This window comes from Panthera onca, chromosome A2 (genome assembly GCF_046562875.1).
Source record: "Panthera onca isolate mPanOnc1 chromosome A2, mPanOnc1 haplotype 2, whole genome shotgun sequence".
Lineage (NCBI taxonomy): Eukaryota > Metazoa > Chordata > Mammalia > Carnivora > Felidae > Panthera > Panthera onca.
In genome coordinates this window covers 3,233,786-3,257,573 of record NC_138340.1, presented here as the reverse complement: position 1 = coordinate 3,257,573, position 23,788 = coordinate 3,233,786, and the positions used below count along the sequence as shown (strand labels likewise).

Here is a 23,788-nt window from a genome sequence, read left to right as displayed (position 1 = left end):
TGAGCGTCCAGCAGGCTCCGGGCCCTCTGAGTGGCACGGTCATTCTGTCACCCCGATGCCCCCGCGCAGCCCTAGCTCTTCCCAGGAGCGTTTTGGTGACCGCTCGTGGAGCCCATTCCCATCCCTCATCCCTGGTTCTTGCTGACAAAGCTGGGAGGGCAGGAGGAAGGAGCAGCTGCCCTTCGGGGGACAGGAGCCCCCGGGGGGGGGGGGGGGGAGGAGCCAGCGGTCTGAGCCAAGCCCCCACCCCCAGCCCCGCTGGACCAGCCGAGCTGCAAGGCTCTGTACGACTTCGAGCCTGAGAACGCCGGGGAGCTGGGCTTCCACGAGGGTGACGTCATCACGCTGACCAACCAGATCGACGAGAACTGGTACGAGGGCATGCTCCACGGCCAGTCGGGCTTCTTTCCCCTCAGCTACGTGGAGGTGCTGGTGCCCCTGCCTCAGTGACAGCGTCGGCCCCGTCCACGTCGGCCCTCTGCAGCCGGGGCGGCGCCCGCGGGCGCTCCCCGTGGGAGAAGGCAGGCCTCACTGGGGCAGCAGGGCTGGATGTCGGGGAGGGGCCCGCTTCCACGAGGGCCCCCCCCACCCCGCGGTCCCCGCTCCAGGCGGCAGTCTGGGGGCCGGGCAGTATTTTCGCTCCCCGACCCCCCGCCCCGAGGGGGCGAACACTAAGGTGCTCTTAGAAACACTAACTTCCTCCCACGCCTCCAGGAGCGGGTAACTCCAGGTGGGCCCCCTCACTCTCACACGCGCGTGCACACACACACCCTCCCCCCCCCCCCCCCCCCCCCAGGAGACCTGCCCTGAACAGGAGGAGATGGGGGTTCTGAGCAGGACCCCTGGCCGACACTCACCACCCTGCTTTTCAATTCACCCACAACACTCCTTCCCAGCCCCAACTCCAGGGCTCCCCAGGCCCTGGCACACCCGTGGATGCCACCTCCCTGGGGAGAGATGAGCCTGGGGTCCTCAGGGTTCCCCTAAGGCCGGCCCTCTCTGAGCAGCCTCTGAGGTGCCGTCGTCTCCCTCCTCCAGTGCCCTCCACCCTGCCCCGCACCCCCTCCTCGCCTCCCAAGTGTAGGGTGCCCCGCCCCAGATAAGCACACCGGACGATCCTCTGGCACAAACCGCCACCACCAGCCGTGCCCACGGCACACGTGTGCACCACAGACGGGACCACAGGAGTCTTGTGGCCTCTGTCCTGCAGGTGGTCCCAGACCCCTGGGACCACCCTGAGGAGGGTCACAGGCGCCTCCCCAATCCCAAGCCAGCCACTGTCCCCACTGCTGACAGCGGCCCCAGCCATCTTCCGACAGACAGACCAAGGCAGGCAGCCGCCCTGACCAACAGAGCCGAGCCCCGCAGCTACTTCCTCTCTTGTCTAACCCAAAAATTGGCGCAACTAGGGGACCTCGGGACTGGATCACATTCCCCTCCTCTGATGACCTTGCAAAGGCCCCAGGGACACCTGGCTCTGAGGCCCCCTCATTGCCATTACACGGGGGAAGCACAGACCTCCCGGCAGACATGAGCAGTGGAACCTGGGCCACGATCGGCAGATCGAAATGTAATCCTGATTTTTTTTTTTTTTTTTAAGTATTAAATGTCTCTTTCTACAGCCTCTTGCTTGGTGTGGTGCAGGGCGGGTCTTCCTCCCCGGCTCTCTGTGAGTCTCCAGGGGAGCCGGGGGAAAAGTCATTTGCCCAGCCACCAGCACAGGCATCACGTCCTCCAGATGTCCCTGCAGCCCCAGGAAGCCCGCAACGTGGGCGCTCCGAGCAACCCCTCCTGCACCGCTGCCCGGACAGCAGCCTGTGTGCCCAGGGACGAGAGCGGGGGGCTCCCCCTCCCCCCAGGGTGAGACACACACACCCAGGCTATTTGCTTCTGTCTTTTATTATCCGTGCCCCAACCACCGCACAGCTAAGTTGCACGGGAACAGAGCGGCACAGCCCCCAAGAGAACCCCCTGGTCCCAGTCCCCCTCAGCCCAAACCACGGTGGGGGGGGGGGGGGGGGAATCAGAGTCTGACCAAGAGGCTCCCCCAGGCCCTGGCAGGCGGGGCCTCAGCTCCCTTGTTTAAGAAGGCTGTAAACCTGCTCCAGCACGGGGCACAGGCCCTGGTCCTTGGGTGTCCTGCTGGCCAGGGAGATCTGAAAGGAGCAGGGCTGGTGCCTCAGGGCTGTGCCCGGTGGTCCTGGCCTCACCGGCTCCCCTCCATCCGGGCAGAGGCTCTCCTAACCGACTCACATGGTAGCGTCCCCAAGACAAAGTTTTATGTTTAAATGAGGAGGCCTGCTCACGCGGAATGTTCTGGGTTTGGGGAGCGGAGGACTATCTGCACACTCCAAATCCTACTCTCTTCCTAGCTGCCTCCTGCCTAGGCTCTCACACCCTCTGCGCCGGGGGCTGCCCCCCGCCCCACCAGCCCAGCAACGGGGTGGAAGTGACCCGTGGCAGCCGGAAGCTCTGGTCACTCTTGAAGTTTGAGCAAAACAAGCAAACGTGCAAAACTGCATTTCTCTACAAGGCAGGAAGCCAGTCAGACACCCCCGAGGCCGCCGAGCCCTGCCGCGTCCCACTGGCTGTAGGGCCAGCGAGCTGGAGAGACCTCTGCTCGCCTCAGCTCTGCCGGCGCTTGAGGCTCTGAGTCAGACCCCTTGTGCACTCGGGTGGGCGCCCACGCCGTGACATAGGGCCCAGTGTGGCTTCTCCATCCCCACGGCCCAGGGTCTGCGGGTTCTCCCCTTTCTAGCTGCTCTTGAATAGCTCTCCCCGTCACCGTCACCACCCAGCTGTGACCCAACAATGCTGTTGACAGCGTTGACACCCAGCTGAAATAATACGGAACTTAGGACACTTTCTCAGGCTGCCCGCGGATGGATTCTCGAGGGCTCCCCCCACATTGTCTTCCTACGGAGTCTGCACGAGACAGGGGACACGAGTCTTACCTTCAGCTTGTCGAGGTACGTGTGCTCCTGGCTCCAGGGCTCCTGGAACCTCACGAGGTCAGGGGCGCCCTTGTAGAATTCCACCAGCAGCATCTGGGGGACAGGGGGCCGATGGGACTCCTCGCTCCTGCCCTCCCGCCCGTGCCAGGTGCCGGGGATACGGCGGTGGGCAGCCTGTGGGGCTTCAGTCCCATATGGCACGTAGGTGCCCAGGACCCCAAGGGAGACCACCCACTGAGGAGTGCCACCAGGGAGCTCGGCAGGAGGCCCCTGGAGGGGGACCGAAGTAGCCCCAGGCAGAGGGAGGCACACTGAGTGTCGCACAAGCCTGACACGGACCCCTTGCGCAGCCTCATCCAAACAGCAGTATCCGGGATCCCACAGGTGTGACCAACTAGCTTTTTTCAAACGCCACTTGGAACATCGACACTAAAAAACAGCTGGGGGACCACCTCAAGTCCCCTCACGTGCCTCCATCTGGAGAATCAGTGCAGGTGCAGAGGCCCGAGGCGGGGGCACCTCCGGTAACTTCCAGAACAGCAAGGCCAGGTGGGGGGAGCAGGTGGGCAAGGATCAGGGACTTGAGCCTAAAGCCACAGGTGATTTTCAGCCCCGGACGAGGAGTCTGGCCTATGCCCCGATGTGGCGCCTTCAGCCACCCTGAGTCCTGCAGTCTCGCCACCGTCCAGCGGGGTCCTTCAGCCCCACCCGCCCCTCTCAGGGGCCCTGTGCGCCCCGCCCGGGAGTGAGCTCACCATCTCATGAAGGATGTCATTAGTCAGGAAGTTGTCCTGGACGTAGGCCATCTCCACGTCCATGGGGATGCCGTAGTCACTGGGCCTTTGCTGGCAGGGACACGAGCCAGTCACGCCCAGCCTCCGATCCCACGAGGGGATGTGTCCTGGGCCAGCAGTCAGAGAATCACACTGCGACCAGGTTCAGAGCCACGTGGGTCCTCCACGGAAGGCTGCCGTGCGACTCCGGAGGCAGCGTGGCCCTGCCCCCAGCAAGAGAGGCCGCCAAGCGAGCCACGCACCCTGGAATGGCTTCCCAAGCCCGATTTCTGACCCCAGGACAGATGTGGGGAATGGCACTCGGCAGAGTTTGGGAGGGAGGCCGTGTTAGTATCAAGGGCTCCACGTGATGCCCGCGCCTTTTCAACATCCAGGCCCTCTGGGGAGCCCGGGACAGCGCGACGGTTATGGTCCCGTTTCACGGGGGGAAACGGAGGTCCCCGATCCCCTAAATGAGCCCAGAACCAGAGTCCTGGCCACGGACCATCGACAGGCCCCTCCTGGCCCGCAGCGCCACGACCCTGCCCTCCCCCCACAGCCCCGCCTACCTCGGGGGGCGGCATCACCCAGAAGGGGGAGATCTTAGACTCGGGGCCCGGGTTGCCAGAGTAGTAAGGGGCTGCGGAAGGACAGTGAGAGTGGCGACGGCCTGGAGGGGTCGGCGGCCCCGAAGCGCCACGCGCGCGCGCGCACAGACGCACGCGCCCGACGCACGCGCAGGACGCACGCGTGCGCACGCGCGCGGCCCAGGCCTTACCGCAGAGCAGGGCGAGGCAGGGCTGGAAGCCGTTGCTGGAGCCCTGCAGCCGCAGCTGGTAGTCCATCTGCGAGTCGATGTCCTGCAGCGACGGGAGCGCGGGGCTGTGCGGGTGGCTGTGGTACCAGCCCACCAGGGACAGGCCCCGCAGGAGCAGGCTCTGGTAGATCTGGGGGCACAGGCGAGGCTGCGGTAGAGCCAGGGGCTCCCCTCCCAGCCGCCAGCGCACCTGCCGCATCCCATCCCCATTCGAGGCCAGCACTTAATATGTGCCTGCTGTGTGCCTGGCCCGGGGACACAGCGGTACCAAGACAGAGCCCGCCCCCACCCTCTAGGAGGCCAGGGGAGGGGGAACAGTCAACAAATACATAAAAAAGATGCACCTGTCACAAAGCAAAGGCAAACATTTATTTTAGGCAGGCTGTATCGCCAATTCCCGGCTCGCAGCGGGCACTCAAACAGTTAAACAGATAGGAGGATGTGTGTGTGCACTTGGGCAGGAACAGGCATTTCTGGACGCCTTCAGCAAGCAGAGGCAAGTGCTGGCGTAAGGAGCAAGAAAGAGGTGGGCCGAGAGACGTGCGTGCAGAATCCGCACCTATTCGCCTGTCCCCATGGGTCACTGCTGGTGCCAGAAGGTGGGTGTGGTGCACGTTGCACAGCGCCAGGCACATACAAAGCACCACTATGACAACGCTATTGACAGTGGCAGCTAATATTCACTGAGCTCTTACTATGTGCCAGGCACGGCCTGGAAACCGAGGCTCGGGGTAAAGAGGGCGGGCCACCTGTGCAGAGGAAGCAGGACCACCGACAGGGTCACAGCCACGGGGCGGGCGCTCACACATACTCTTTCGCACACTCGTTTTTGCACTACTAGCCACCGGGACAGGGTAGCCAGGACAGCTGTGTCCACACGAGCCCTCCCTACAACGCCCTGACCCCCCGCACCCCCTCACCTCCTCTTCCATGGTGGCCGCCATATCCACGTCCCCCAGCCGGCTCCGACAGGGGAAGGCTCTCAGCACCGTGAGCACTGTGCAGAGGCAAAGAGAAGGTGTAGACATCAACCCCAGCCCCAGACACCCCCCTGCCCACCTGGCCCCAAATACCCACTCTGGCTGTTGATGTCCCAGCGGCCCCCCAGGTACCCCACGACCTCGCTTCGAGTCAGGTGGCTGTGGAAGTCCTGGGGAGGGGACGGACACCAGAAGAGCGGCTCAGGCTGCGGCCCAGCCCCAAGTGCCTCTCCTCGGGGCCAGAGCCCTTGCAATGTGCCGGGGCCACCCCATCGGCCTCCTCCTTCCTTCACTGATTGAGTGCCTACTGTTTAGCAGCAGTGAACAAAACAGAAAAGGTCCCTGCCCTCGTAAGAGCCAACCTCCCAGGGACCCCTTCCAGGTGCCCCAGCCACCTGCCCAGGTCTGGCCCTTGGCCCTCAAGGGACAAGGTGACAGCTGGGCACACACCAGCAGGAACAGCACGTTGCTGGAGATGGCCACGTTGAACGGCTGGAACTTGTTGATGGCAGCGAAGGATGTTACTTCCACCAGGGTGTGGGGGTTCCTGTAGGAGCCAGAGGGTCCCACAGCTTCAGGAACTCAGCCCTGAGCTAGCTCCCCGGCCTCCGGAGCCAGCGCTAAGGATGTGAGACCTTGTGTGTCCCCCCCCCCCACCCCGCAAGAGCTAGTGAAATCTGGGGGCGGGGGTGTGGCGGGCACAGGGTGTGTCTGACCTGGCAGAGTCTCGACTGCCCAGCATGCAATACCGCACAGGCACCCGGATCTTGTTTTCCACCCGCTTCCCGGGGGGCACGGCCTCTGTGGGGCGGGCGAGGGGGGAAAAGGCAGCCTCAATCCCTCCCAGCCCAGAAGTGGAAAACAAAGACAAGGCGGCCCAAGAAAAAACCTCCAGAGGCAGCTTTAAAAATCAGGCCCCGGAACAGAGAGATCAGGTGGCAGGTTAACAAACTGGAAAAAAGGAGATTAAAATACCAGAGGAAGGGCTTAGGAAATCAGGCAAGGACCCCAGGAAACCAGGCAGGGGGGCCAAAGGAACCAGGCACTGAGGCAGCGAAATCCTATAGGGGAGCGTGGAAATCAGGCAGCATAGTGAAGAAATCGGGCCACGGGACCAAGGAATCCAGCATTAGAGCTTAAGAAGCCAGGCAGGGGGGTGGGGGGCGCTGGGGGGCTCAGTCCGTTGAGCATCAGAATCTTGATTGCGGCTCAGGTCATGATCTCAGTGTTTGTGGGTTGAGCCCTGACTCAGGCTCTGCACTGACTGCACAGAGCCTGCTTGGGATTGTTCCCCCCACCCCCACCCCTCCCCTGCTCACGATCTCTCTCTCTCTCTCTCTCTCTCTAAGTAAATAAATAAACATTAAAAAAAAAAAAAGTCAGGCCGCGAGAAAGAAATTAGGCAGAACTAGGAAGTCCGCCAGGCATGTCGGGAGTGCAGAGAAAAACGCAAGATCTGAACCCCCCCCCCCCCCCCCAGCCACCTCCTCACCCGAGTTCTGCCCGCCTCCTGCCCTCCTCTAAGCCTCTCACCTGGGTGCGCAGGCTCCAAGGGTCCCTTGGCAGGTAGTCTCCGACTCTTGTCCTCAGTGGAGACCCCTGCCAGAACCTCCTCCTCTTCTTCCTCCATCAACAGCTCCTCCTCCTCCCCTTCACTGGCCGGGCTCTGGTGGGGGCGGGGCGGGGCAGGCGGCAGGACCCTCAGCTGGGCGCCACCCACCCTCCTCACCAAGTTCCACTCAGACCTTCAGCTGGCCTTAGGGTCCTGCCATTGCCCCAGGGGCCCACTAGAGGGAGCGAGTGAGCACAGGCGGCCTGAGGTCCTGGTGCCGCTCAGATCTGAGCACCTTCCAGCAGCTGCCGGGCGGAGTTTCAAACCTCTCCTCCCCTTTTACAAGCTGTGCAGCTTCTAGCAAGCGCCCTAACCTCTCTGAGCTCTCTTCTCCTCATCTGTAAAAAGGGGCTAATGACCTCCAGCGCACAGGGACAGCATCAGGGTGAAATAAAATAATGCCTGCAAGGCAATTAGCACACCTCCTATCGATCCGTTACCAGATTCTCTCAATAATCTCTCCCGATCTGCCCTCAACTGCCCCTGCTGGGGTGACCTCCCAGTGTCCAAAACCCAACAGGCACATGGTCGCTGTACTCTTCCTCCTCGCCGCAGGGTCTGGCTGGTCCCGGCTCCTTCTTCTGGAAGCGCCCCAGGGACCCAGCTTCCCTCCCATCTCTCCAGTCCCCTCCATCTCCCACCCCTCCCCGGTGTGCAGGCTGGGTCCTCGGGTTTCTTGTCTCCCTACCTGCTCTCCTCCGGGGCAGTCTCCTCCACTCTTGGGACTGGAACCCTGTCTCTGGCCTGACCACCCCCACAGTCCTATCTCCAGCCCAAGCCTCCCCTGAGCTCCAGACTCAGCGTCCGGCTGATCCTGGAAGTCTCGGGGAAGGGGGGGGCGGGGGGCGGGGGTGCTCCCAGGCACCTCCACTCAGCTCTATAACCACGCTGCACCTGACTGTCCCCCAATCCTCCCCAGTCCCCATGGCAGCCTCATCTCTTAACACCGACATCTATCTGATGCAACCGCAAATCCAGTGAGATCCACTTTCAAAATCGGCCAAAACTTGCCCGCTTCTTGACCCATCACTTGTCCGCCCGGTCCACCCCATCATCTCCTGCCTGGACCGGTTCTGTCAACCTGCATCCTGGTCCCCAACTTTCACCCTGGCCACCCCCCAGTCTTTGTGCCAGACGGCGGCCACCAGGGGGCGCGTGTGGGCACCTGAGTCAGGTCTGCCCATCCTCTCTGCCCTCCTGGGCTCCCACCCACCTCAGGGAAAAAGCCCAAGTCCTCCCCGCCTGTTTCCAGCCTGCCATCGGCCCTGCAGGTTTCCGATCTGCCAGCAAGATATACATATATGATACATACGGATACTGTTAGGATCTTCACTTACATACGAAGGAGAATTAGCACCCAGAGACGACCCTAGGCCAAGCTCACCAGCTGGTGAATATTCAAAGATGTTATTACTATCATAGCGTTAGAAACTCTCCCCGATCTGGTCCCTGCCACTGTCTCCAGTCCCCTCAGCTGCTTAAGACACGTGAGCCTCAGGCTGCATCCGCTGATCACGGTTCCCCAAGCGCTGTGTGGCTTCCTACCTCCGCGGCCCTGCTGTCATCGGCTCCCTCTGAAAACTCCTCCCTTCGCCTCGCTCTGACAAACTCCCCGTCATCCCACAGGGCCCAGCTCCAATGTGCTCACTCTGGGTACTCCTTATCCAGCAGCGCTTCAGGAGGCTGAGGGACGCACCTCATCGGCGGCAGCCGTGGGAATGTGCAGCTGGTGTCGCCGGAGCCAGGCCGCCTTGTACTTGTCCAGTTTCTGGCCCTTGTACTTGACAGAGGCCCAGCCACAGCCGGACTTCTTGGCCGGGTTCACCAGCTTCTTGCAGTGGGTGGCCCAGGCGCTGGGTGAGTTGAACACCTGTCCCGTTTCCTGCCACACGATCCTCCCGTCGGGCTGTAGGTCCCCCATGAACTTCTTCCCCTGCAGTAACAGCAGCCTGGCTTCCACCCAGGCCCTGGTACCCACCAAGCCACCTCCAGGAAGTCCTCCCTGACTCCCCCCCCCCACCCCCAGCCCTGCTCCCCGGAGCTCGGCACCCACTTCTGCCCACGGCATCCCTCCCAGGAAGCTGACCAGCTTACATGCCTCCCGGTCCCTGTATGTCCACAGGGACATCAGCCTGGATTAAAACTGCCCAGCTCTGTGTCTGCCCACCCGCTCACTGGACCGTGAGCCCCCAACGGGCAGGGACAGGGCCTGCTTGGTCCCTAACACACAGCACACAGCCTGGCACACAGCAAGTGCTCCATTCATGAACTGCCCCCACTCACAAGGCCCAAGGAAACAGCAGCAAACGTGTAAAACATAGTGTAGCAGGCGGCCTGCTGGGCGCTGTATTCCTTTGACCCTCCTACAACCCCGCGACAGGAAAAATAAAAACCCATTTTATAGATGAGGAAACCAGGATATGGAGAGGTTGAGTAAGGTCACACAACCAGGAAAGCGGTGGTGTCCTCTCCGAGCCTCAGTTTCTCCTCTGTGGAATGGGCTGTTTGGTAAACGATGCCCTGCAGCCCAGAAGGGTCCGTGCTGGGTCTGGATGCTTGTTTCAATTTCCCCTCCCCACACCTGGGCTTGGCCGGTGGGAGGAGAGCTCTGGGCCTCAGTTTCCCCTTCCTGCCCCAGCCGGGACGGGATGGGGGGTAGGGGACGCTCACCAAGTAGTAGATGGACAGCACCCCGGCGCCGGGCTCCAGTAGCGCGTCTTTGAGGAGCACCCGCAGCGTGACCGCGCGCCGGGTGAGCGCGCCCCCGGGCCCGCCGCAGCCCCCCGGGCCCGCCCCGGCTCCGGCCCCGCCGCCGCCGCCGCCGCCGCCGCCGCCCCCGCCCCCGCCCCCGCCGCCTCCGCTGCGCGCGCCGCCAGCTCCAGCAGGCCTCTCGGGGTCCTCGGCCTCTGCCTCGTCCTCGTCCTCATCCGGTGCCTCCTCGCCCGCGCCACCCGCCGGGGACAGCGGCTCCGGAGCTGCGGGCAGCGACAAGCTGCAAGGGACCGCGCGCCCCCAGCCGCCCCGGCCTCTCGACCCCACCCCGCCCCTCACCCCCCCCCCCGGACCCCCAGACGGGCCCGCCGTACCTGCCATGGCCGCTCCGCCCCAAGCGCCCCGCGCCCCGCGCCCCGTGCGACTTGCGCGCCGCTGGCTCTTTCTTCCCGGCACGTGACACGGCTCCGCCCCGAGGGGGAGGGGCCCCAGCCTGGGGGCGGGAGGGGGGCTCGGCCTGCCCGCGCGAGCCGGGACCCGGAGGCCTCGCGCCTGTCCACGGGCCGAGCCGGGGACTCATCCCTCCGGGACCATCGGGAAAACGGAGGCTCGAGGTCACCTTCCGCGGGAGGCTCGTGGCAACCTACCAAGCGGGGAAACTGAGGCCCCGGGCCTTTCGCTTTCGGGGAACTAGTGGCTCCACTGGGGGGGCCCGTTATTGGATTTAGATCCGGAGCTGGGGGGCGCGGGGGACTCAGTTCACTAGGACCGGGAGGGGTGGGACACTTGAGGGACCAGAAGTGTCAGCTGTGGAGACCAGGGGAGAAACCCCCGGAGAACGAGCCACAGCGCCCTGGGGCTGCAGGCTGAATGGGGAAGGTCTAAAGCGCCCAAGGCGGAGCGCCCGGCTGGCTCAGTCCGTAAAGCAGGCGCCTGTTGATCTCGGGGCTGTAAGTTCGAGTTCCATATTGGGTGTAGAGACTACTTTAAAAATAAAAAATTTTAAGTAAAAATAAAAATAAATAAAGCGCCTAAGCCGGACGTCAGTCTCTAAAGGGTTAACTCCCATTCCGCAGCGCCGATTCCAAGGTTGGGCCCAAGCGGAGCCCAACAACCAATTATAGGAGGGTCATTTAAACTTCAACCAATAGGCAGCAGTCGTGGGATTCCCTCCAGCCAATCAATGTTAAACCGCTGCTTCCGCCAAGCGCGTAGCCCTCGGCCAATCACAGGAGCTCCCGGGCCTCACGTATCCATTCGGTTGTAGAGTTAGGTCCTGTGCCAGCCAATCAGATCCCGGGTCAGAACGTGCCCTCAGGCTGGCGCGCCCCCCGACTTCCCACGCCTCCTCGCGCCGGGCTCTCGGAGGCGGAGCCGAGTTGGGTGTTCGCGGGTCGGTTTTAGTGCCGTCCTTTGTCCCTGGCCCCTGGCCCAAGACCTTTGCTCTGAGGCGCAGCGGCACCTCCCAGGACTAGGAGTCCCCAGGCCCTGGCCGGGCTGCAAGCCGGGGGTGGGGCCTTTCCGAAACGGCTGGGAGTTACGGGCTCGGCTCAACCCCGGACCGGTGTACTCCGCCCAGTTTGAAAGCGGGGACGGGACGTTGGGGGAGGGGGGGATGTTATGGGACGGTGGTCTGCAATCAACGGACCTGGCTCCAGATCCTGGTCCACCACATCCCAGCCCTGTGACTTTGGCCAAGTGGCTCCGCGTCTCTGTTTCACCATGGCGACGATCATAATGACTCCCTCAAGGTTGTTAACGAATGGGGCATCACAAGAATTAAGAGCTGGACAAATGGGAATTAATACTCTTTTTTGTCAAGCCCACGCCTCCTGCTGCAGGTTCCCCACACAGACACCCCCCACCGCAGGTCCAGCCACCAACTGGGCATTCCCCAGCAGCCCTGGACTCTTGACCTCAGTTTATTCCCCCATGTCCTTGCCCACGTTTTTTTGACTCTGTTCCCCAAATCCTGGACCGGACCTCCTCCTCCCAGCTGGGCCCTGGTCATCACCTTGAGCCTCAGACCTCTATACACAGCCTCCACCTCATCCACCTTCCACACTGGCCCCAGAGGGATCTTACCAAAATGCAACTGTGACCACCTCCCTCCCCTACTCTAAATCCTTCTATGGCTCCCATTGCCTTTGATAAATACAATTAAAACAAACTGCTGTGACCTTATTAACCATTTATGGCACCCCCTTTTGAAAAAATTTTTAACTAAATTTAATTTTTTAAAAATATTCATTTTTGAGGGAGAGAGCAAGTGTGAGCACTAGTCGAGGAGAGGCAGAGAGAGACAGAATCCCAAACAGGTTCCACGCCCAGTGTGGAGCCTGATGCAGGGCTCTATCCCAGGACCCTGGGAGCATGACCCGAGCCGAAGTCTGACACTCAACTAACTGAGCCACCCAGGTGCCCCTATGGCATCCCTTTATGGCAGGCATTGTTATTAACTTTATTAGTTCATCAGATGAAAAGATTGCCAAGTCACACGGCTCTTGAGTGGATTGCAAAGGCTATTTTTTGCTACGTGTATAAAGTCCAGGCAGCCCTATGATGATTAAGGAAATTGAATTTGTAATTTTAAGACTCCTCAAAAATAAATCTCCGTGCCCACATGGAAAATTGTACCAAAGATTCAAAGAATTAACACCACTTAAAAAAAAAAAAAATGTCTTCCAGAAACTTGAAGAAGAGGGAACATTTTCCAATTCATTTAAATTTTTTTTTTTTTTTTTTTTTTTTTTTTTGAGAGAGAGAGAGTGCGTGCGTAAGCGGGGCAGGAGAAGACAGTGAGAGAGAGAGAAAAGAGAATCCCAAGCAGGCTCCACACTGTCAGCACAGATCCCTTCTGAGGGCGAGCTGAAATTAAGAGTCAGACACTTAGGCAGCTGAGCCACCCAGGCGCGCGCCCCCCACCCCCCAATTCACTTTATGAAGTTAGCATTACCCTGAAACCAACACCAGATAAGGACGATACAAAAACATTTTAAAAAGAAAGAAAACGACAGACCGTATTTCTCGTGATTACGGGCACACACACACACACACACAAAATCGCTAACAAAATATTAGGAAGTAGAATTTGGCCATATATAAAAAGAATTACTCACCCTGAGTGAGTGGGGTTTACTCCAGGGATGCATAGCGGGTTCAGTATTCAAGAATCAATCAATGTTGGCCATCATATTTAACAGGCTGTGGTCGTGGAATAACGGTTCCCTAAAGATGTTCATATTCTAATCCTCAGGACCTGTAAATATGTTAGATTACACGGCAAAGGGGATTTAAGGTGCAGATGGAACTTAAATTTCTAATCAGCTGCCTTGAAAATAAAGAAATTAGCCTGGATTAGCTGGGTGGGGCGATGCCATCACAGGGGTCCTTAAAAGCAGACGACAGTAGTCACAACAGAAGAAATTCGGAGTGATGTGATGTAAGGACTCTGGCTGTATTTGCTGGTTTTGGAGATGGAGAAAGGGGACCATGAGTCAAGGAACCCAAGAAGCTTCTAGAAACTGGAAAAGGCAGGGAAATCGAGTCATCTTCTGAGCCTCCAGAAAAGAATGCATCTCTGGCAACCCCTTGATTTCAGTTCTGTGAGATCCACATAATACATTTGTGTCATTTTAAGCCTCCACGCTTGAGGTGATTTGTCAGAGCAGCCACAGGAAACTAACACGCAAACTAAGGAAGAAAGGTCTCCGACAAGATCATTTCAACTGATACAGAAAAGGCATTGGACAAAACTCAACACCCATGCATGGTAAAAACTCTCAGCAAACTAGAAACAGATGGAAACCAACTCACCTGCAATTAACATTGTACTCGATGGGGAAAGACTAGACGCTTTCCCCGTAACAGAGGGAACAGGGCAAGGATGTTCACGCTCGCCACCCGTATCCAATGCAGTCCTGGAAATTCCAGCCAGTGCAATAAGACAAGAAAAGGAAATGAGGGGCATACCGATTGGAAAGGAAGAAATAAAACTTGCCCTGTTTGCAGTTGATAGGATGGTCTTCCTAGAAAATGCCAAGATGCGAACAGGAATACCTCGTTCTAAGGCGCTTCACAAATAGTGCTTTTTTTTTTTTTTTAATAAATTGAAGGTTTGGGGCGCCTGGGTGGCTTGGTCGGTTAAGCGTCCGACTTCGGCTCAGCTCATGATCTCACGGTCCGTGAGTTCGAGCCCCGCGTCGGGCTCTGTGCTGACAGCTCAGAGCCTGGAGCCTGTTTCAGATTCTGTGTCTCCCTCTCTCTCTGCTCCTCCCCTGTTCATGCTCTGTCTCTCTCTGTCTCAAAAATAAATAAACATTAAAAAAAATTAAAAAAAATTAAAAATCAAAAAAATAAATCGAAGGTTTGTGAAAACCCCACATCAAACGGCACCGCTTTTCCAACAGCGTTTGCTGACTTTGTGTCTCGTTTTGGTAATTCTCGTACTATTCCACACATTTCCATTATCATTGTATACTTCTGGTGGCTCATGGGAAGAGGGCAAACTATTAACAGTACCAGGAATTTGGAAGTTGTTTCCAACCCTCATGGATGACGCTGAGAGAGAGAGAGAGAGGCAAACCAAGAAACGGATGCCTTTAAAAAAAAAATTTTTTTTTAATGTTATTTATTTTTGAGAGAGTGAGCGAGCGGGGGAGAGGCGGAGAGGGGGACAGATGATCTGAGGCGGACTCGGCACTGACAGCAGAGAGCCCGATGTGGGGCTCAGACTCACGAACCTTGAGATCATGACCTGAGCCAAGGTTGGACACTTCAACCAACAGAGTCACCCAGGAGCACCTGGGGACGAAGGAGTGCACTTGTCCTGATGAGCACTGGGTGTTGTATGGAAGGCAGTGCTGAATAACTATGTTGTACACCTGAAACTAACATTACTCAAATTTAAATAAAAGCTTCAAAGATTTTTTAAGATGTTTATTTGGGGGAGGGGGGCAGGGGCAAAGAGGGAGGGAGACAGAGGATCCTAAGCGATCCTAAGCGAGCCCTGTGCTGCGAGCAGAGAGCCAGACGCAGGGCTGGAACTCAGGAGCTGTGAGATCCTGACCTGAGCCTAAGTCCAAAGGTTAACCGACTGAGCCACCCAGGCGCCCATAAATACATTTTTTTAAGTACAGTCTACCTCCCAACGTGGGGCTCAATCGCATGACCCCAAGATCAAGAGTCTCTTCGTACTCGTCCCACTGAACCAGCCAAGAGCCCCTGAAATAAAACCTTCTAAATTTTTTTTTAAGGTTTATTCGTTTTTCAGAGGCAGAGCATGTGGGGGGAGGGGCAGGAGAGAGGGAGACAGAATCGGAAGCAGGCTCCAGCTCTGAGCCATCAGCACACAGCCCGACGCGGGGCTCGAACTCACGGACCGCGAGATCAATGCCTGAGCTGAAGTCGGACACTTAACAGACTGAGCCACCCAGGCGCTCCTTAATAGATATTAAGGCGCCCCTTAGATAAAATTTTTTTTAATTTTTTTTTAATGTTTTATTTATTTTTGAGACAGGGAGAGACAGCATGAGCAGGGGAGGGGCAGAGGGAGAGGGAGACACAGAATCTGAAACAGGCTCCAGGCTCTGAGCTGTCAGCACAGAGCCCGACGTGGGGCTCGAACTCACGGACCGTGAGATCATGAGCTGAGCCGAAGTCGGACGCTTAACCGACTGAGCCACCCAGGCGCCCCAGATAAATTTTTTTTTAAAAATGGAGACGCCTGGGTGGCTCAGCAGTTGGTGGCTCAGTTGACTCTTGTCAGAGTTGACATCTCCTGTCTGCTCCCATTGACACACAGGTGCGATTCTATCAAAATCCCAGCAAGATTTTTTTTTTTGTAGATTTAGGGAAGATTGGTACAGCAGGCAGGCAGCTTAAGGGGCACGCAGACCTTCATGCGATGTCCCTGTTGTGTCCCCTCTGGACACACGCACTGCCACTCGGGCACCAGGCTCCTCCCTTTCTCACATCCAGACCTTTGCTTAGCCAGGTCCCTCCTCCCGGTGCGCCCTCTGCCCAGTCCCCGCTCAGCACCGAGAGCCTCCCAGTGGCTCCCTCGTCGTCCCCCACTCCAGCGGGCCTCCCAGACTTCTTGGGGAGACCAGAGAGGCTGGGATTTCCCTAGGACCTGCCCGGCCCAGCACCCGCCCAGCACCTGGCAGGGGAGGGAGCTGGGGAGCTGACAGGAGAGAAAATTCCCCTGGAACCGGTTTCTCTGCTCCCTGGCCCAGCTGGGGCACCCACCCCGGGGAGAGGCCAAGGCCAAAGACCCGGGCCACCATGGCCTCAGCCCTAAGCCCACCCCGGGTCCCCAAACCCAAAGGCGCTCTACCTTCACACTACTACGAGAACTTTCTGGAGAAGAAGGGACCCTGTGACCGGGTAAGGCACTGCTGAGCTCCTAGGCGGCTGCACTTACCTCTCTGAGCCTGGATCTTCACACCTGGCCGAGGGGGCGGGGTGGGTAGAGGCTGGGGCCGGGCGCCTGCTGGGGGTGCTGGAAAAGGTTCTGCCCACCATCTGGCGGTCTCTGACTCTGGTTTCTCTCTTTCTCTGTGTCTCTCCCTGTCTGCCTCCCTCTGTCTCCCTCTTGGTCTCTCTTCTCTTTCTCTTGGATACAAACAGATCAGGGACTTCCCCCAGGAAGTGGAAAACCTTCTGGCTCCCAGGTCCCAGCCCCACAGTAAACTTGAGCCTCAGCTGCAGGGGGGGGGGGGGGTGGGAGGGTGGTCAAGGCCAGGAGAGGTAGCTGAGGGGGCCGCATCTGGCAGGACCAGAGACGGATACAAGCCCAGTCCCTCCTTCCCTGAGGCGCCCCACCCCCCACACTTGTCTCATCTTCTGCTACAACCCCAAACACCCACCCACTGCGTTCCCTGGCCACCCCCACCGCCACTGCGGATTGCGGTCCCCTCCTCCTTTCCTTGTGCCTCCAAGTGCCCACCCCCCACCGCCCCCCTCAGGCCTACACACCATCTAGGCCACAGGGGTCCCCACGTCTTCTTGACTTCCAGGCCTTGTGCAAGGGACTCTCCATCGTTGTGCCTCGGTTTTCTCTATTACACAATGGGTATAGTAGGGCCGTAACCATGGTTACTGGAGAAGGGGTAGCCTTCAGGGGTCTGGGGTCCTGACTCCACAAGCACTGTTCACTGGTATTAACGCACCCAATTCCTTCAGCGGCCTCTGCGGTAGGTTCCTCTTTATCGCCATTTCATGGGTGGGGAAACTGAGGCACGGAGAGCTTAAATACCTTGGGCAATGACGTATAGTGGGTACAGGACAAAGCAGGTCTGACCTGCTGAGTTTAATCACTTACTGTTCTGCTTAGTCCTCAGTAAATGTCAGTTAAATGTATCTACAGATGGGTAGGTGGATGGATGGGTGTGTCGATGGTTGGACAGACATAGAGACGGATGGGTGGGTGGGTAGATAAGTGGATGAACAGATGGATGGGCAGGCAGATGGACAGATGGACAGGTGGACTGATGATGGCTACTGGGCATCAATATGAAAACTATCCTCATTATCATTACGGACTAATGAAAGTACCTCCTCCTCCCGGAAGTCTTCCCGGATTTCCCAGCTGGAGGGCCTTTCTCCAGATCTCAAGGCCTAGGGTTTGTCCCTCTCAGGGTACTGATTACTCTTCCCTGGAAGATTTAGTATCTATGCTTTCTTTTTAGTTTTTAAACGTTTATTTATTTTTGAGAGACAGACAGTGTGTGAGTGGGGGAGGGGCAGAGAGAGAGAGGAGGGAGGCACAGAATCGGAAGCAGGCTCCAGGCTCCGAGGAGCTGTCAGCGCAGAGCCCGACACGGGGCTCGAACCCACGAACTGTGAGATCGTGACCTGAGCTGAGGGTGGACGCTCAACCGACTGAGCCCCCCAAGTGCCCGAGTATCTATGCTTTCTATATTCTTCTGGAAGACAACCTATTTAGAAACAGAAGCCATGTCCCATATGTAGTATTTTGCCTCTGCAACAGAACTGGGTGCAGAGTAGATGTTCGGGGAATATTTGCTGGAAAAAACCCAAACAAACCCGTTCTCTTACCATCTGAGCTGTATCAGCCCCCTTGGACCACCAGAGAGTGAGGACGTTTATAATTCAGAATCCTGGGGGGAAATCCTGAATCGGCAACACGTCTAGAGTCCAGAACCTTGTGAAATTCTGAGACTGCAGACTCAGGCCCACAGGAGGTCCCAATAACTATTTATGGGGTGGACAAGGAGAAGGGGGTGTATGTGTGCGAAAATGGGTACATAGATGGGTGGGTGGGTGGACGGTTAGCTCAACTTACTCCTGGATCTCCTACCTCTGTACACTGGCCAGGGGCGGGGCGGGGGCGGGGCGCTGCTCTGCATTCCCCATTCCATCAAGGAGGATTCTTTGGTCCTTTCTCAAAGAACAACAGATCCCCAGAAGTTGGGCCATGGATGGGGAGGGCCTCCCAGAGAAGGCAACGTTCGTTCAAAGACCCAAAGCAGGTGATGAAGGAAACTGTGATGATCTGGGGAATGAGTCTCCAGGCAGAGGAAACGGCCAGCGCAAAGGTCCTGAGGCAGGAGTGGGTGCCATGGAGGTACCCGGATTTCCCTTCTCACCTCCTTCTCTTTCCCTACCTTTGGTCCCCAGGATTACAAGAAATTCTGGGCAGGCCTCCAGGGTTGCACTCTCTATTTCTATAATAGCAATCGGGACTCCCAGGTAAGGAGGGGAATGAGCTGGTCGCCCCCCCCCCTCCCCGCCCCCCTCCTTTGACCTCAGGGACCAAGCATAGAGGGCGGGTGTTTCGGCCAAGCCAGAGGGCCTCGGGAGCCACAAGCCTGGCGCTCAGACCCCTGCTTCCGGATCCCCAGCACGTGGAGAAGTTAGACCTAACGGCACTTGTGAAGCTCACAGATGACCCACCCTGGGGAAGCTCCCGAGACCCAGGCACCCATTTCAGCCTGGTCCTCCGGAACCAGGAGATCAAGTTCAAGGTAGGCCCCTCCCTCCTTGTCACACTTACCACTAACACACACTAGCACGGAGTCGCGGGGAGGCTACCACTGGGTTGGTGACACTGGCCGAGTCACTTGACTTCTCTAGGCCTTGGGTTCTTCGCCTGCAAAATGGGACAGTACACAGAGAGGAGCCAGAACAGCACGCGAGCCACAAGGATGGACCCCCGGCCATCGCTCAACCTTGCAGCTAAGGTTGTCGAGCGCCTCCCGTGTGCCGGACATTCTCCTGGTTGCAGTGAACAGGACAGTTAAAACTCCTCACCGTTGTGGAGTTTGCAGTCGAGCGGGGGAGGCACGCAGTACACACTACAAGTGTGTAAAACATATCTGGAGGGGCAGATGGCAGGAGACGCTTGGAAAAAGTGCTAGGGAAAGGACGGAGCACGCTCAGGGTTACCATGTTAAACAGGGCGACCGGGGAAAGCCTCACTGAGACCCGCAGGTGAGGGAACCAGCACGTAGATACCTGCGCAAAGGCTCCTGTGTGTCTGAAGAGCCTGGAGGAAGAAGAGGAAGAAGAGGAGGGGGGAGGGGGGAGGAGCAGGAGGCTGCTGGGCAGAGGGAGGGAGGAAGGCAGGGAGGGGACAGGGCGTGCGGTGCAGGGCTTTGTGGGCCCTAGGGAGGACTTGGGCTTTTACCCCAAAGCAGACGGGAGCCCGGGGAGGGTTTAGAGCACTGGCGATACAGGATCTGATTTGTATTGTTTTCAAACTTGACGTAGTAACATTAAAGAATTCTATCCCACTTTCCTGAGGACTTATGATGTCCAGACATCCTAAAGTAACCCGGGTCCCAACTCGTTTAATCTTCAAAAGAACCCTTGGAAAACAGTGACTATTATTGCTCGCTCCCATTTCACAGATGAACTGACCGAGGCCCATCGCCACGGGCTCTTTTTCTGTCCCTCCGCAGGTAGAGAGCCTGGAGTCTCGGGAGATGTGGAAAGGCTTCATCCTGACGGTGGTAGAGGTAAGACTGGGTGCCTCCTCGGAGACCCTCTTTTCTCCTCCCACGCCACAGTCCTCAACCAGGCCCCCAGAGTCTCCTACACGGGTCTCACGCTGGCGGCCTCTGAGCCCAACGCAGCCCGCAGACGTCTTCTGTTTTCGCCAACAGTGTTAAAACTGTGAAAGTGATCTGCCATTATTTAAGAGCCAGGAGTTTTTGTCAACACTCCTGATGTCTGCTTTAGTCCTTTGTCCCCTGTCTGGCCCCGCAGCCTGTAGAGTTTTGAGACCCTACATTCGAGCATCTGATCTGTCCTTCCCCTCCCTGAAGTCTCTTCACCCCTGCCCTGAGGAGGCGCAGGGTCGCTCTGGAGCCCCCGGGCGCGGGTTCCCATCCTGGCTGCCTGGGCCCGCACCCCGACCTCAGGGTGCCCCTCGGTGACGGGGGCACCAGCCGCCCGTGCCCTGACGTCCAGGCGCCCTCGGGTGCCTCATCTCCCCTCAGCTCCGCATCCCGTCCAACCTGACCCTGCTGCCCGGACACCTGTACATGATGGCCGAGGCCCTGGCCAAAGAGGAGGCGCGCCGCGCGCTCGAGGTGCCCTCGTGAGTGCCCGGCCGGGCCGCGCAGCCCCGGGACGGCGGCGGGCGGAGGCGCGGGGCCCAAGGGGCGGCCGGCGGGGTCTGCGGGGAATCCCGTCTTCCGGGACTAGGTCCACGTGCCGGGGGCGGGGCTCCGCGGGAGGGTGTGGCCGCGCCCCAGGGGCGGGGCCTGCGCGGAGTGAGGGACGCGTCCCCCCCAGCTGCTTCCTGAAGGTGAGCCGGCTGGAGGCGCAGCTGCTCCTGGAGCGCTACCCCGAGTGCGGAAACCTGCTGCTGCGGCCCAGCGGGGACGGAACGGGCGGCGTGTCGGTCACCACCCGCCAGACGCTCAATGGGTGCGCATGCGCGGCGCAGGGATGGGCGGAGGGACGCGGTCTCCGGGGGGCGGAGCCAGAGTTCGGGGGGGGGGGGGCGTGGGATCCCGAGGCCGGCCCCTCCCCGGAATGGGGGTGGGGTCCAGGCCTGGGGGCGGAGCCAAGGGCCGGACGGAGGACCCCTTTGGGGGAGTGGTTAGATCCTGAGGCGGGGGCGGGACTCTATAGGTGAGGTCAGACCCTTGGGTGAGGATGGGCTCTTGGGGCGGAATCGGGGCCGGGTCTGGACCTCCGGAGCAAGGAAGAAATCAAACCCAGGGGTGGTAACCAGCCCTTTGGGCGGAGTCAGGACTTGTGGGTGGAGTCATAGGCCGGTCTTCCCCTTGAACCAGGGTGGTTGAATCAGGCTTTGGAGGTCCACTTTGGGGACGGATCAGAGCCTGGCCCTAAATCCTTCTTTGGGATAGCCAGGTGAAGGGTAGGGCCACATCGAGGGCGGAGTTAGAACCCACGGGCGGGGCCTCCCGGGGGTGGAGCCATCAGGGCGTGGCCCTCCTTAGGTGCAGTGCCAAGACAGCGGCGGGGTCTTCCTGGGGGGCGGGGGTATGCAGTCAGTAGAGGGCCTGATTCTCCCGGGAGAGTCACGCCAGGTCGGGGCACGGTCAGTGTGCGGAGGACCAGGTTAGCCCCTCCGTGGGGGCGGAGCCAGGACGAGGGGCGGGTTCCTCCTTGGCCTGCGCCAGCCCCCTCACTCACCACTTCCTGGGCAGGTCGTCGGTGGTCCGGCACTACAAGGTGAAGCACGAGGGCTCCAAGTATGTGATCGACGTGGAGGAGCCGGTGAGCGTTGGGCTGGGGTACGGGAAAACGCAGGGTGGGGGTCTGCGCCCCTTCCCCAGCAGCCCCAACTGCGACCTCTACCCGCCTCCAGTTCTCCTGCGACTCACTCGACGCAGTGGTCAACTATTTCGTGACGCGCACCAAGAAATCGCTGGTGCCCTTCCTGCCAGACGAGGACTATGAGAAGGTGCTAGGTAAGTGCGGCCTCAGGGAACTCCGGGAACCCAGTACGTGCCTCTCCCTCCCCTGCCCCCCACGGGGCACCCCTGGGTCAACCCCCAGCCGCCGCGCCTCCTCTAGGACCACTCTCTGTTCCAGGCTACGTGGAGGCGGATAACGAGAACGGCGAGAGTGTGTGGGTGGCACGCGAGGCCCCCGCACCCCGAGCCCCAGGTGATGCCCCCGCCCTGCAGCCACCGCTGGGCCATAGTGCAGAGAGACCTGGGACCCATATGGCGCCGCCCCTGTCCAGTCTTGGACCCAGAGTTACAAGGACCCAGAAATTACCCAGACCCTGCCCTCCGGGTTGTGGAGGGGGGGACAGAGCTGGACACACTTCCAGCCCTGTGGGGCTGAACCTGGGGCTGAAGACAGCGGTGCCTAGAGTTGGGGAGAGAAAGGGGGGAGGCTTCCTGGAGGAGGCGGTGTTTGCTTAAGGCCTCAAAGGATTTCAGTAGGTTGAGATGGGCAATGGAGGGGACGGAGGGCTCACCTGGACCGACATCTACCCAGAGATGGGAACCGGGGTGGCTATTGAGAAAGGGGTGGGGGGGTGGGATCCCGTTTACAAGGCGGGAAGAAGATGCTAGGAAGGCCTCTGGGCTGAGCAGACGCTGGGGGCCCCTTGTGCACAGTGGGCACGAATGTGCACACATACACACGTGAACACTCACAAACACGAATTGCGTCCACCTGCACAAGCAGCTCACGTGCAGACACGTGCACGGACAAGGGCTCCGCACATGCACGAACACTCGTGTCACACGATTCCCGTCCCGCGTGGCGCACATACACATACCTTAAGCCACAGTCACGTGTGTGGACACGAAGGCTCACTGGCGAGCACAAATGTGGACACGTACAGGCACGTGGGTGCACACGCTAACGTAGACAAATACTAGCACCCTCGCGGGTGTCAGGCCCGTATCCACGCATTCGGGTGCGTGTACAAACCCTCTGCCTGTATTCGACTATGCAAATTCACTCGGTGTGCCAGATTATGCGACACAGGGACGCAGACACAGACTCCTGGGTGAGCGTGTGTAAGAACCAAGCACGCGCAGGGTCACACGCGTGAATCTAGCAATTGCGTTTCTCACCAGGTCCCGCGCCCCCCTCGGGTGGCCCCAGGCAGCTGCCTCCCGTGCCCATCACACCTGTGTCGAGCCAGAACAAGCTGACCCCACTCCCGAACGAGGACGAGAACTACGTGATCCCCATCGCACACACCCCAGCCGCCACCTACGTGAACGGGGACGGTAGGCGGGCGCCGGGGGGAGACGGGGACAGGGGAGGAGGCTGAAAGGTGGACGTGACGTGACGTGACGTGCCACACCTTTGTCCACACAGTGCCTTCCCCTAGTCGGCCAGTCATCCGGAAGCCCAAGAATGTGGCAAAGGTTCAGGCAAAGCCTCCAAAGCTACCAAAGCCACCCGTTGTGCCCAAGCCAGGTAGGGGTCCCGCCCCCGAGCCCTTCCCTTGTCCGGTGGAGAGCCGGCCTCAGTCCCTCCTCTGCCCCCTCCTCCAGAGCCCCAAGGCCTCCACGGCGGCCTGGCCAAGAAACCGGCGGTCAACTCAGCGCAGGCTTTCTTCCCCACGACAGGTGAGGCGTTTGGGGGTCCGTGTGGCCGGTGACCCGTGCTGTCACGCGGGACCCACACTCCGAAGGGCCCCACGCTTGGCTTAACGCTGTGCGGTCTTGAAACCCCTCAAGGCTTTTGAATAGATTTTCATTTTTCACGGGGCCCGCAGATTCTGCGGGTGGGGTGGGGGGGACAGCGTGGGCTGGGGACCCCTGATGCGGCTGAAGTCCCCCCGCCCCCCCAACCAGGCCTGGCGGATTTGACCGCCGAGCTGGAAGAGAAACTGCGGAGGAGACGGGCGCTGGAGCACTCGGCCGGCCACCCTGGGGACCTGTGAGCCAGAGAGGCGGACCCCTCCTCCCAGAATAAAAGCTCAAGTGACCCCGGGGCCTCTGCGTCTGGCCTGGGGGGGGGCGGGG

At 59.4% G+C, this 23,788-nt stretch overlaps 3 protein-coding genes and 1 long non-coding RNA gene across 9 annotated transcripts in view; 2 read left to right on the top strand and 2 right to left on the bottom strand.

The window, feature by feature from the left end:
• SH3GL1 (SH3 domain containing GRB2 like 1, endophilin A2) overlaps positions 1-1,621 on the top strand; it is a 30,618-nt gene extending 28,997 nt beyond the window's left edge. Inside the window, exon 10 of the mRNA XM_060629885.3 lies at positions 254-1,621. Coding sequence (XP_060485868.1) covers positions 254-450 — 197 coding nt within the window. The 3' untranslated portion in view covers positions 451-1,621. The remainder of the gene's footprint in view (positions 1-253) is intronic.
• Positions 1,622-1,883: 262 nt separating this feature from the next.
• MPND (MPN domain containing) lies at positions 1,884-10,345 on the bottom strand. 4 transcript variants are annotated; one of them, XM_078443584.2, is made up of 13 exons: positions 10,223-10,345; positions 9,807-10,111; positions 8,833-9,069; positions 7,058-7,190; positions 6,241-6,325; positions 5,975-6,071; positions 5,622-5,694; positions 5,465-5,541; positions 4,506-4,674; positions 4,297-4,367; positions 3,710-3,880; positions 2,955-3,047; positions 1,884-2,156 (listed from the first exon to the last, which is right to left on the bottom strand). In XM_078443584.2, the coding sequence occupies exons 1-13, from the start codon at positions 10,227-10,229 to the stop codon at positions 2,070-2,072; spliced, it is 1,605 nt and encodes a 534-aa protein (XP_078299710.2). In that variant the 5' UTR covers positions 10,230-10,345; the 3' UTR covers positions 1,884-2,069. The 4 variants fall into 4 exon arrangements, with proteins under 4 accessions (XP_078299710.2, XP_078299711.2, XP_078299712.2 ...); XM_078443585.2 differs by having other exon boundaries at positions 3,710-3,799; XM_078443586.2 differs by having other exon boundaries at positions 4,506-4,587.
• A 2,173-nt stretch (positions 10,346-12,518) lies between these two features.
• LOC132678025 (uncharacterized) lies at positions 12,519-20,320 on the bottom strand. The gene is made up of 4 exons (XR_009609456.3): positions 18,868-20,320; positions 13,665-13,768; positions 12,968-13,107; positions 12,519-12,716 (listed from the first exon to the last, which is right to left on the bottom strand). It is a non-coding gene; the product is annotated as an uncharacterized LOC132678025 (long non-coding RNA).
• STAP2 (signal transducing adaptor family member 2) lies at positions 16,095-23,751 on the top strand. Of its 3 annotated transcripts, XM_060629880.3 has the most exons (14): positions 16,095-16,235; positions 18,263-18,343; positions 18,492-18,563; positions 18,716-18,838; positions 19,775-19,831; positions 20,315-20,415; positions 20,613-20,747; positions 21,497-21,566; positions 21,658-21,760; positions 21,885-21,959; positions 22,889-23,044; positions 23,136-23,237; positions 23,315-23,389; positions 23,618-23,751. In XM_060629880.3, the coding sequence occupies exons 1-14, from the start codon at positions 16,134-16,136 to the stop codon at positions 23,704-23,706; spliced, it is 1,341 nt and encodes a 446-aa protein (XP_060485863.1). In that variant the 5' UTR covers positions 16,095-16,133; the 3' UTR covers positions 23,707-23,751. The 3 variants fall into 3 exon arrangements, with proteins under 3 accessions (XP_060485863.1, XP_060485865.1, XP_060485864.1); XM_060629882.3 differs by lacking the exon at positions 18,263-18,343; XM_060629881.3 differs by lacking the exon at positions 23,315-23,389.
• The last annotated feature ends 37 nt before the right edge of the window (positions 23,752-23,788 follow it).

Excerpts from the sequence above, each read along its gene's own strand:
- STAP2 (XM_060629880.3), top strand. The coding sequence starts at position 16,134 with ATGGCCTCAGCCCTAAGCCCACCCCGGGTCCCCAAACCCAAAGGCGCT. Across the intron at positions 19,832-20,314 it reads TCATCCTGACGGTGGTAGAG|CTCCGCATCCCGTCCAACCT; the intron begins GTAAGACTGGGT and ends ATCTCCCCTCAG. Across the intron at positions 23,045-23,135 it reads CACCTACGTGAACGGGGACG|TGCCTTCCCCTAGTCGGCCA; the intron begins GTAGGCGGGCGC and ends TTGTCCACACAG.
- MPND (XM_078443584.2), bottom strand. Across the intron at positions 6,072-6,240 it reads GGCAGTCGAGACTCTGCCAG|GAACCCCCACACCCTGGTGG; the intron begins GTCAGACACACC and ends TGGCTCCTACAG. Across the intron at positions 4,368-4,505 it reads CTGCCTCGCCCTGCTCTGCG|CCCCTTACTACTCTGGCAAC; the intron begins GTAAGGCCTGGG and ends GTCCTTCCGCAG.